Genomic DNA, 12845 nt, shown 5'->3' with positions numbered 1-12845 from the left:
TTGAGGACAAATTATTGGCTTGTGTATGAGTTGAAATTTTTCTTATTTACTTTAAAAAAATAGTCTATAAACATAAATGTGCTTGTTTTAAAGCTATATATCAATGTAGGTACGGGTAGTTTGACCTTTGTGGCTTTGGGGGTCCAGTTTTCAACACATGCTCTCTCACTTGGGCAAGCATAAAGTCTTCTAGGCAAGCCATGCCAACTATGTCCTCTGGTACCTGCTGCATAAAGCTGGAACATCGAGGTGAGGGCAGGAGGGAGAGGCTTCTGCTGCCTGCCCCAGGTCATCATGATGCTCTGGAAGGGAGGACACTGGCAGTTTTCTGTGCTCTGAGAGAGATTCTGCGATTTGGGGAGGATATCTTAGACTAAAAACATCTTTCATATTGAATTTGACCTGTTAAATGCCCATTAGACCTCATTGGTCTAGGTCTGTTGCTAAGGTTTCTCTTTCTTTTCTTTTTTTTTTTAAACAAAACATGCTTATCAGTAGAAATTATTCTTTTGGGTCTTAAGATTATGATAAATATGCTTGAAATGAGTTTTCTTATACATTAGCAGCAATGCTGCAAGTGCGCAGCATTTAAAGCAGCTCTAAGGTTTCAAATGTGCTGATGATGGAGCTTTAATGCTATGTGCTTCAAATTAAAGTGATGTGGTTTTTGTAGACCCAGTAGATGAACTTTTATTTTTGCAGTCTCCCCAGTAAAGCAAAATCTGACATATTGCTGCTGCTTTGTCAAAAATAGGGAGAACGGTTTACCAGACATCTACTGCTAGTCAGAGATGGAGATGAATAGAAATGTAGATTTGCACAGGAAAGCTTGATTTTTCCCAAGAGTGGACTGGAAAAAATGAATATGTTGCAAGTCAAGAACTGTTTAGGGCATGTTTACATTTTGGTTACTAGATAATGTCTTTCATTCCACAGTTGCTAGTTCTAATCTGTAATGTTACTAAAGGAAATGGTGGGGTATTTCTTCAAAATCTTCATTGTAGACAGAACTTAGATCCTGTGTCATCTCTCACTTGACCAACACTGTCAGGTACTGGTGGATGGGAAAGTATCTGCAAGCTGACAGCTTCTGTGGGATGTTTTGTAATTCATTGACACAGGTGAATAACAGTGTGCTTTGAGTTAAAGTACTACGGGTGTATCCCTCTGTTGCTTCTCTGTCCATTGTTTCAGAGATTAGCTGTCCATTGTTTAATACTCTGCTTCACTAGCCATTGCATAGGTGAAGTGTCTGAATGAAATGGATAAGGAAACAATTTTATTTTTAACTTAATTTCTTTTTTTAAAAAGAATTAATGTATGGGAAGAAGGAAAGAACGCATGCAGGGGCTTGAGAAATACACGATTAGCGCATGTAGGGGCAGTCTATACAACGTGGAGGCTGGGTATGAAAGAGCAAGCTTGTAAACCCTTGTAAGCTGGAGGACATGCTGGCTTTGTAGAGCGGGTCACAGTTCTGAAAGATCTCTGCAGCTTCATCGGTGGGATGGTGCCTCAGCATTACCTCATTTTTCCATCCTTTTTTGATTGATCTAGCTTCATCCGAGGAAGATGACATCAACCATGAAAATGTAGCTATTCACAAAGAGGCAGCAAGAATCCTCACAGTTAAAGTTTTATGTTGGGTGTTTAGTCTCAGAATTGAAGTGGCTGAGGTTTCTTGGAAAGGTTGGTCTGCTCTGTGCTGTAGGGGAAGGCATTGGCCCCGACTGTGTTTCTTGGATATGGTTATGTTTGTCTCTGGACTGTGGCACACTGACAGATTTCTTTCCCCCATGAATTTTACAGGAAGGAGATTTTATTGCCTTTTGAGATAATAAAATGCAAACAGAAGTAGAATTTTGTTACCTAACTTAAACTAAACATTGAAGTTAGTTACTGCTTTCTTCTTGCAGTTTATATTTAAAAGTATTTGCCATAATTCTTCTTTATATATTTGTACACTGGAAAATTCTCAACCTCAAATACAAGATGAGACCGTGACCCTTGGAAGCTTGTTGCTTATATAGTTATGCCTGAAATAACGGTGCAGTCAGATCTGCGTTGATGATGATGCAGTAAAACTGACTCACCCATTTTGTAGATGGTACAGACCTTTCAGTTCTAACAAAGGTTATTCGTGGAGTGGGCGTTTTGTCTTCTACGGTCTTGTGAAATACCTTCTCAACAGCATTGGTGGAAAGTTTCTTCCTAAAGCTAAAATATTTTTTGAAGTTTTTTGTCTTCATTAGCTATACAAAAGTTAAAAAAATCTGCCTGAATAGACAATACAGATTTCTGTTTTCTTGTCCTGGATTCTGCCTTGCTTTGTTTGGTGGCAAAGGAACCATAGTTTTTTAGACCAAATAAAATTGGAGTGTTTGTGATACAAGCCTTTTTATCCATACTGTTTGACCATCCAAAATGGCAAAGTCTTGCTTGTTTAAAACTAATTTGAGAAATGGCTTTTAAACACCTTCTTAAAGTAAAGATAGCCATGACATCAGTTAATGAAAAACTTGAAAGAAATCCTTGAAAAGTCTTGAAGTCTCATTGATGTTACTGCTTCAGATTTCATGTTAGTGCTTCTGGATGGAAGTCAGTGCTTGGCTTTTCTGCTGAACTACAGGGATGCTTATTGACTTATTGAGGGTCCCAGTGATGGTGGTGTTTGAGAATTGTACATCTTTTACTAGTAAATGCCTGTGCATAATTACCTTTTGCATAGGCTTTTACATTCACATCAAATTCTGTATTTTTAGATTAAAGAATTTCAGATGTTTTCTATATGGCTAATATATTAACTCTTATAAGACAACTGAAAAGTAAGCCTGTCTCTGTGAATCTCTGTTTTCTCAGGTGTTTGAGGTATTTTGTAAGCTTGTGGTTTCTCTGAGGTTTCTGAATGACATAATTGAAACTGATCAGTGTCTCGTTAATTTTCCTCTGTGTTGTCTTGCAAAGAGGTGAATAGCAAAGGTCCTTGTGCTCATTTTCCCCTCAGAGGCCACAGCTTCAGCTTTTGCTTTGGCTCCTTTGGGAATGGTGGTGGTGGGATCTGCATTATCCTGCGCTCAGGTGTTTTGTTGTCACAGATGAATTTCCATGTCCTGTTAAAATGAACTTACGTTGCTACTTATTGATCCTGCAACTGACTTTAACCCAAAATCCATCATTATGGAAAGGGAGATATTTTACTTATAAGAAATAGTATTTCTATACATAAAATCGTGCATATGTGGTTCTTGTGGTGTGTTACAGGTCATCTTATGTCAGTAAGATATCTGGGGACAGGGACACAAAGTCCTGAGGGGTTAGAGAGAGCCTGCTGTCCCCTTACTTCCCCTCTGTAGCTGCCTGATATGTACAAGATGGGGCTTTTGTTGTCTCTGGAGTAGTAACAATTAGATAAATTGGGCTAAAACTTAAATTTTGCAGTGAGGCCTTAGGTCTCTGTACTTGCTGGAGAAAGTTTTTGTCAAGTGGACACGTAGGGTTCCCCCCCTTTATGCCCTCACTCTTTGCTTCAGCTTGCTGCATAAAATTAGAAATATGTATTGGCTCTCTTGAAATGGCTGTGGAGAAACTGAGAAAAGACAAATCTGGTTGAATAATTTCTTCTAGTAAAGTGCAGAGAGGCCCTGTTGAAGGATCAATGATGTGTTGTACTCACTCATTTAGTATCTGCCATAAACAAAGTTATAATGCATTGGCGGGGAAAGGAAAACAACCACCAGCAATCCTTTTTGATTGTGTTTTGCCTATGCTGTATTCATGTGACAAATCTCTTTCACTTAAAGCTGGCAAATCAACAAGCTGGGAAGATGATGGCTGGGGAGCCTGGGATGAAGCAGAATTACAAGAACCTGTAAGTTCATATATATGAGTTTTTCTTGCTAACTTGTCTATTCTAAAAGACTTTTCCACTTGTTTGTGTGTGTGGTGGTTTTTTTTTTTCTCCTGTATAGTTATCACCTGGGCAAGAAGGATCTTGACCAGTGTTTTAAATGTGACTGCTTGTTTGTCCCTTGCTCCTGTAATTGTTTCTAAATATAGCTTGGACGTTACTTATTGTGATAATTACTCATATTCTTGTATTCTGTAGGTTTTTTCTCGCTAGAGTATATACACATCTTTCTGTGCTGCTGTAGCTGAGGGTATCTTTGTTTTGTCCTATAGCTAGCCAGAGGCAGTAGGGCATGACAGTGGAGTTACAATAATCTAGCATGAATTAGTATAAATCAAAGACTCCTAAATCATGAACCACGGACACAAGCAGCTTTCTAATGATCACGTAGTACTACTTTTATGTTGTGATGTGTGGATGGTATTACAGGAGGGATCAAATTACATATGTAGGATGGGGCAGCACAACTGCTCTTTAAAGGGGGAAAAACATCTGTCTGTCCAACTAGTTCAACTAAGAATAACATGGCTAGTCTATAACTGTTGGTAAGGCTGAGACTTCTGGCTGCCAGCTGACTTGCATAAAATGTTGGGGAAGCTGTCTGTGTAGAAATCCTCTGCACCTGAATGAATCATCTAAACAGAATTGCTTGGTTAATTCCCCATTAGAGAGCTAAGGGGGTAGATTGAGGAATCCAGACCTCACCTTACTAACAAAACTCTCTTATCTGCTGTCTTTATCTCAGTATACAGGAAGTATGCCCAAGGAGTTGGGCACTATCCTTGTAACTACTTACTTCAGCAGGGAAACAGATTTTTCAGCTGAGGTGAGAAATGAGCATGGTGTCTCCCAGGGATGAATCACTGATGCTGATGTCAGGGAATAATAAGAGTATAAAAGCTTTTAAATAGGATGGGTATTCAGCTCCCCTATAATTGCCATGAAATGAGTGTGTTTCTCAGGCCACATCTTTGTAAGCTGTGCTGTAAAGTTTGTAAGTTCCTTAATGAGGAGAACAAATGCTTTCTTTACTACTTATGTTGTAATTTGATAGAGCCAGCAGGTGTTGCTAAATTGAAATTGTCTTCTTTTTCACTCTTCAACATGTCAAAGGTCTTCTGCCAGGTAGTTCACACCCTTCTTGCTAAAGACCTCCTTTTCCCCTCCTTACTTGTTTTCTTCCAAAGCTGTTAGTGGTTCCAGGTCAAACTCTTCAGAAAGAATGAACTGTGATCCACAGCAAACAGGTTGTTCTGTGTAGAAGCATATAAATATGTGAATCTGTATGTCTGAACACACACCAAAATGAGAGTGCATCAGTGCAGCACACAGTTGAGAACTATTAGTATAATATAACAATGAATTCAATTTTTAAAATGTTTAACTGTTGGTTGATTTGCATTATAGTTGGTGTAAAATGCATCTTTTTTTGGAATTGCTCAAGTCACTTGGACAAGTATCTATTTCATGGAACACAGCAACTTTTAAGAAGGCATTGAAAATTAAGAAAAAAAATAAAAATTTTCTTCAACAAAGTGTCTTTTTATGGAGAACTGATTAGCTATTTTGTAGGGATGGTGATGTTGAAATCCTGTCTTAAATGCTGATTTTAATCATTCTGTCTTTCACCTTTTAAAGTAGTTTCTTTTGACAAGTTCAGTGCTTTTCCTGTTTTAACTCTTAGCTTATTTTTGTCACTAACATGAGATGGCCATATTTTATGTATTTAGATTTCAAGTTCTTTGCTTATGCATGCAGATAATCCCTAGAGAAGCCTTTTACTTCTGTTTCTTTTTTCCTCAGTTTGAAAATCATTACATTAAAAATTACTAAAAGGATTTTCTTTGGGTTTTGGTTATGTGTTTTTACACAGGATACATTTATCTCTGCCATGAGGAGTTAAAGTTGTCATGAGTATCCCAGTGAACTTCGTCACCTCTTTATGAAGTTCTGAAAAATGTCAGTGGTTAGGGACAATGTGTTGCTATAGAACTTGGTATCCATTGGCAGACAAAAATGACGTGAAAATAGGATGTCGTCTCACACAAAGCAAGTGATAGTGTGGACAAAGATAGGTAGCTGAATATGTGTACTGTGCTGATGTAGACTTTATGATGGACATTCAGGGTATTCTTGTGTGCACAAAGTGACTGTTTTTATGGTACAACCTTATGAAAGGAAATAAATATAACAAATAGTTGATTATGAGTATGATATGTAAATTATTCTTACAGTTTTTTTTCCATGCCTGGAGTAGATGTCTATATTTTCAAGTACATGCAACTTTATTACAACAGAATAAATTGCACAGATCAGAAAATGATCACACTGAAGTTGCTGGGCTTTTTGTTTGCGTATAGCTGCTTTGAGGTACTAGAGGACGGACTAGTATTTTGAAGAGCTAGGAGGAGGTAGGATTGGATATGTGGCTATGGAAATGGAGACTGTGGACAAGGGAAAGTGATTTTATTGCTGTGATCAAGGTAAGAGGATAGAGCTAAGAAAGCAAGAGTAGCATCTCTGAGAGACCTTGTAGCAGTCTGCTCAAAACCTATTACCTACTTTCTGCCTTTGAACTGTGATTAGCAGGAGCTACCCGTGTTTGTTCTTCAGTGAAATATTTGGCTTGTTGTTCAGAGGAAAAAAAGATGCAATCGTCTTGCTTTTATATGTAATGATGGTGTCTAACTTACCAATCATTAAACCCTTAAAATTTGGTGGTACTTAGTTTGATTTGTTTCTTTGTAAAGTTCCTTGTTGTGGAAAGGCATATGATGATACCCTGTCGCATGTTACCATGAGGCTTTAGTGTGAATGCCAGCTTAGTTACTTTCTTCATATGTGCATATATTTACTCAGTGCTGGTCAGTGTATAAGCTTGAATAAATTGTTTATTTTGAGTATGGATTATAATGAGAATAACTAAAGAGATTCTCTCCAGTCTCTAATCAATAATAATAAAACTTTAAGTCTCATTCTTCTAGTGTCTCTTTGGTGAAAGGAGAAGATTTTGAGGAGTAGAGTTAGTGATGACTCCTTCTTTGTGTTCTGTTCTGTAAACGTGCAGATGAATTAGTGCAAGGTTGATGCATTTCTCATGGCTTTTCATGCAAGTTGGAGCTCTAGTGACTCGATAGGTAATAGTCCATTTGGCGCTGGTATTGAGAGCAAGCCAAAATGTTGTTACAAATCTTGCAAGTGCTTCTGCGTTTTAAAGTTGTTGCATATATTGATTAAAACTTCACCTGTAGGAAGAAGAGGAATCTACTTCCAAGAACCAGAGAAATTACTGGCTTCAGGACTGTGTGTTGTCCTTGTCACCAACAAATGACCTGATGGTAATAGCTAATGAACAGAAAGCAGTCTTTTTAGTGCGTAAGTATACATTCTACTAAGTATATGTACTAGTACATTTAATAGTAATCAGGACAAGATTGTGTCGTCATCCCTCACCCCACCTGCTTACCCCCAAGTCGTACCTTCAGGAATTTTGGAGTGTTTTGTAGTACACATCATGCATTTTCTAGGTATTGCTTGGCAAGTAAGTTGTTTTGTCTTTACTTCTCAGCTATATTTTGATCTGAGAAAACTATTTTATCACAAATAATTAAATTTTAATATATACTGTAACTACCCAGTTGTTTGAGATGCTCAGAGATATTGACATTAATTGTGCTCAATAAGCAAAACAAAACTTTTGTATTAATTTTAGCCATTAAGAAATATTTGACCTTATTTTTCTTTTCCCTTGAAAAAAATGAGCTAACTGAGCCAGTGTCACTTGGAAGAAGGAGCATTGAGGTGGATTGTTTTTTAAGATTTCCACCTTTGATAGAAAATTCTTCTCCATCTTGAAGAATGGGTGGCTTTATATTTTACTCTAAAGTAGGGCTCTCAGAACTCTTTTAAGGCTACCCTTAGTAATATATGAACACTGATCAGCCAGCTGCTGTTTACATATGTGCTGTTGCCTAGGGTGCTGGTGCTATTAACAGCTGTAGTTGGTGGCATGTGAGCATGATGAAGGGAAAGCTCCTGACATGGGGAATATTTTACCATTTTAAAACAAAAACAGGCACTTGAAGCTCAGAGTTGCATAATTAGGCAGATTGCATTGAGTTGTCATGCTGCATGTGTCATTCCCTGCAAAGTTGTGTGTTCCAAAACTGATGTAGGTTAGTCACTAATTTTTCACAGAAAATGAAAAGATAGCAATATTCCTCAGAAAGTTCCTATTGGATCAAGAATAAGGAGAAGATTTAGCTCACCTGCTGGAGAACTGCTTCTGCTGAACTGCACAGTGGCAACTTACCACACAATGGCAGAAGTGTCCCTGTGTCTCAGGTTTTATGTGTCAGACAAAAGGCACACAACACTAATTTTTAAGTTGTCCATTGGCACCTGGGAGATGATTCAACAATCAAATGTCATCTGTAATAGCACCCTGTGAATAACAAAGTGTAGTATTTTCTGTCCTTGATTATGATGGGATGATTAAAAATTGTCAGATTTAATGTAGGATTCGTGTGTCTGTCTTGGGGGGTTAAAATTAAAATTTTCTATTTGTTTAAGCTCATCTTCAGTAATCATCCCAGAAAAAGTTTGCCCTTGCTTAGTACTTTTCTCCTAAGGCTCCCTGTTTCAATAATTCAACCTTTTAAAATTTGATGAAGTAGATATTACTGTATAAACCTTTTTAAATGAAACTAGACATTTCAGAATTTCAGTGGTATGTTGTTCCATGTAAGTTTCTAAGCAAACGTGGGAGTTCTTTAGAGAAGTCACTAAAAAAATGTAGTGTTATTTTTATGGTCTTCAGGCTTTGTAACTGGTACTTAATCTAAGTGTGGTAGGATGTATCGTGCAGAAGAGAAGGATTAGGGATAGAACTACATCTGTGAGATGCAAGACATTACAGTTTTATAGATGGTGTCTTTGTTTTCAATGGCAGCTAAATGGAAGCAGAGTGACAAGGGAAAAGAGGAAATGCAATATGCCGTTGGCTGGAGTGGCTCTCTGAATGTTGAAGAAGGGTAGGTGTTGAAATGCAACTGTGATTAAAATGTCATTTTCACGTTTAATAATTAGCATATGCTTTTTACTTGTACTTTTTTTTTTGCTTTCATCCAAGTGCACTCGGGGTCTTATGCATTTTTATGTTGAAAACAGGAATGGAGTAACCTGGGTGATCAGAAACATTGTCTGCAAAGGTTGCTTTTCATGCGTTGTGTGATATCTCAGGGAAAGTTCATACAAATTATCAGAGGTACTATGTGTGCAAATCAGTGTATTTGCATATAATGTAGATATTTTAATAGATCTGGGTTATCATGCTTGTTATAAGTTCCTGTTCTAGAAAGAAAAGAAGTATATGTACCCTTTTTGAAAATCTACTTTTATAGTAGAGATGAAATTTTGTTAGGGGATGTTGCAACTGGAAATGTATGAAGTTGTTTTAGAAATACTTCTTTTAGTTTTCAAAACCTCAAGCAAATATAAAGTCATCTCTCTGATCAAGAAGTCACTCCAAATTATAAGCAGTGAGCAACATTCATGTGATAGAAAAAGCGTTCATCTTTTGAGATGCAGTGAACTTCATGTATGGTTTTCATTTTTTTTACCTCCATTGTAAATATCCTCTTACGTGTTTCAGTCACTTTTAGAAATGGTTTTGGGCTCCAAGTCATTTAGCGGACTTGGAAAATTTGCTTTGGTCATGCATTTGGTATTTATACAATATTTCTGCTTGGTCTGTCTTCAAATAACCAGACAGATGCTTTCTCAAATCTCCCATATGGAAGAGGATTTTGCATTTTGTTATTAAGTTTGCAGCCTTGAGTTGCTGTCTGCCTTTGAACATGCTCCCTGTTGGCTTCAACCTTCTGTTATGCTGCAGGAGGTGTTGACTTAATCAGACTCTCTCCAATCTGTAAAAATTATAATGCTTTTTTATAAACCTGCTGCTGCCACACATTTGAACTGTTTTATATGCATCTTAAGTTTTTTCCCCCCATACTACCACTGAAATTACGTGTCATCTTTGCTGTCTGCCTTTGAACATGCTCCCTGTTGGCTTCAACCTTCTGTTATGCTGCAGGAGGTGTTGACTTAATCAGACTCTCTCCAATCTGTAAAAATTATAATGCTTTTTTATAAACCTGCTGCTGCCACACATTTGAACTGTTTTATATGCATCTTAAGTTTTTTTCCCCCCATACTACCACTGAAATTACCGTGTCATCTTTTATTTTAAAAAAAAAAAAGGAAAGGAAATTCTGTTTGGGGGTTGGTTCCTTACTGCTGTTACAAGCCCCAGAGACACTATCATATGGAACAGGTAGCTTTCTTTAGATAGACACAGTTATATTCACTACATCTTGATTTAAGGCTTGCAAGTGTTTCCCATAGGTGAGGGTTCTATTTCTGTGGAAGTGTAAATATGGCAATTACTGTCAGATTGTCGAAAGACCTGACTTCTTTTTTTGCCCAAAGTTGCCTTCAACTGATAACGTTCTGTGGTGGCTAAGCTTTGCTGTTGGAAGATGAGAAATCAGTGAGATATTTAACATTGCTTTGAAGTTGTAATTGAATTGCAACTCATGTCAGACTTGCATTTAGAAAACTTTTTTCCTGTAATTGTCTAGCCTGGTTATTTAATCACTCCTTGGGGAATGGAGGTGACCTGAAATGCAAATAATCAACAGTACTGCAGGCATTTATGCTTTAAGTGCTGCTTGGGATGTCGTCTTGAGTTTATATGCTCTTTCATAAAACCTCTGTACTGCTTCTGTCTCCCCAGACAGTGTAAAACTTTCTATCGTGGTAACAGTTACATAACTTTTGATTTGAGATATTGAGGCCTGCTCATCTGCTTGCCTTCTGCATGCTTTGCCTGCCATGCATTGAGCATGCTCAGTTATTACATTAACTGGGAAGACCATGTTAGCTCTTCAAATGCTCTCAAATTATAAAGTGGTGGAATGCAATGGATATAAAATCTACCTAATTGCGTAATGTATTTCAAAAATTTATTTTGATGAGTATAGTTCAGTTGTTTTTTAAAAAAGGTGGTTGTTCTTGGTATATCATTATAGATCAGAAAAAAATTATTTACCTTTAGGTACATGAGCTTTAACTTGAATCTTTACTGAAGAGTACTGGCAGAATATCAGTCTGTGAATGATGAAAGAGAAAATTAACAAGGTGTAATAAGCACTCATGCAATCTATTTGGGCACTCTTGAGCTTGTAATTGAAAATGTCTTTAAAATGAAAAGGTGTGTTTTGCCTTTTTAATATGAATTTGATAAATTGTGTGCTGCATTAATATATTGTTAAAATATTAAAATGCTGACTCAGCAAGATCTCTTGCGTAGAGCAAAATTTCACAACTGGAGAACAAATGTGCTTACTAGTTTTATCTTTCTGTTTCTAGTGAATGTGTGAGTAGTGTATTGTGTATCCCATTGGCAAGTCAGAAGAGGTAAGGATTGGTATTCTTATGTATATGCATCATCAGTCGTCTTCCATTACTCTTTTGTATGTCTACAGCTTAGAGCAGGATTTGTTTTTAATTTCTAGTATATCTTTGTGAAACAGGAGTTCCACAGGCCGTCCTGACTGGACCTGCATTGTCGTTGGCTTCACGTCTGGTTATGTTCGTTTTTACACTGAGGTATGTTTCTCAGCATGGCAGGCCCACAAGCAAGCTATTGTGTAATAAACATCTATTTCTGTAAAACTTCTGTTTCTGCAGATAGTGCTTTTTGCCTTCCCTAAGAAAAGGGAGAAAAATGTTCATGCTTATTATTCTTTTTCTTCTAGAGTGGAGTACTGCTTCTTGCACAGCTTTTAAATGAAGATCCTGTCCTACAGCTTAAGTGCAGAACCTATGAAATTCCCAGGCATCCTGGTGTCACAGAACAGGTTTTGTCAGATTATTTCAAAAGCGAAGTGGCAGTGTTATGGGGTATGGAAGGGAGTCTTCTCTCTGAATCCTCTGTGTCCTTTACCAGTTTTTGATGGGTGGACAATTCCTTAGAACAAGAGACTCTGGATTTCTTGTTCTAGAAGTATTCGTGCCTGTATAGTTTGAGGATTCAGAATTTCTTTTTATTTTTTTGAGTATTTAGTTAGCTCTATGGATTTGTTCTCTTTTTCTCTGTGGTAACCTTGCAAAGGAAGCCTTAATTCATTTCCTGTTTATTTATTAATGTGCACAAAATATGATAATGTATGGATGAAAGGAGAAAATGCAACTTGACAGGTGCCAAGAGCTATATGTACTCTTTCATAAGAACTTATCTTAATTATTTCACAGAGAAGATAGCTGAAAATTAAAACAATCTTTATAGGAGATAGTGCTAGGAACCTGCATGCCATTATGAGTATTTCCTGCAGAGAAGGCTCTTGTAGAGCTCACGCTATTTAGTAGAAAAGCCAGCTTTCTTTGCTCTTGGCTGAGTTGGCATGCTTTATGCAGAAAACTAATGAAGTTACAGAAATTTCCAAGTTTGCTTTATACAAATGCTCATGTGATTTAGCATGACATTTTGGGATCAGTTTTGAAATACAGAAGCATTAAGGAATTTGAGTCTTGAATTTATATCATCAAATTAGCATTTATGTGCCCAAGTGGTAATCCAGGCGCTAATCCAGTTTCAGAATTTGGCTCATAAAACCTTGATACTTGCATTCTAGATAAACCTGTTTTTCAGTGACCTTCGCAAGTTGCTGTAAGTTTTGTGTTTTCTCCGTAAGCCATAAAATATATTAAGCAAACATAAAAGTCATTGAAAGAAGACAAAAATACAAAATTATGTGCCTAAATAACTTATTCATATATTGGACGGTTTAGTACTGTATTTCTGTAGTTTTGCCTTATTCTGTTGCCTGGGGCTTGTCAGATATTAACTCTCTGGATGTAATCTCATCTTCGT

The 12845-nt window shown here is 37.1% G+C and overlaps 1 protein-coding gene across 1 annotated transcript in view; it reads left to right on the top strand.

The window, feature by feature from the left end:
• Positions 1 to 209: 209 nt before the first annotated feature.
• The window catches only part of RAB3GAP2 (RAB3 GTPase activating non-catalytic protein subunit 2), a 42637-nt gene continuing 30001 nt past the window's right edge, over positions 210 to 12845 (top strand). Inside the window, exons 1-8 of the mRNA XM_009276857.2 lie at positions 210 to 249; positions 1558 to 1689; positions 3801 to 3868; positions 7159 to 7282; positions 8859 to 8940; positions 11342 to 11389; positions 11506 to 11581; positions 11731 to 11832. Coding sequence (XP_009275132.1) covers positions 210 to 249; positions 1558 to 1689; positions 3801 to 3868; positions 7159 to 7282; positions 8859 to 8940; positions 11342 to 11389; positions 11506 to 11581; positions 11731 to 11832 — 672 coding nt within the window. The remainder of the gene's footprint in view (positions 250 to 1557; positions 1690 to 3800; positions 3869 to 7158; positions 7283 to 8858; positions 8941 to 11341; positions 11390 to 11505; positions 11582 to 11730; positions 11833 to 12845) is intronic.

This window comes from Aptenodytes forsteri, unplaced genomic scaffold (genome assembly GCF_000699145.1).
Source record: "Aptenodytes forsteri isolate BGI_AS27 unplaced genomic scaffold, ASM69914v1 Scaffold465, whole genome shotgun sequence".
In the NCBI taxonomy this organism is placed as follows: domain Eukaryota; kingdom Metazoa; phylum Chordata; class Aves; order Sphenisciformes; family Spheniscidae; genus Aptenodytes; species Aptenodytes forsteri.
This window is presented reverse-complemented; position numbering and strand designations above follow the sequence as displayed.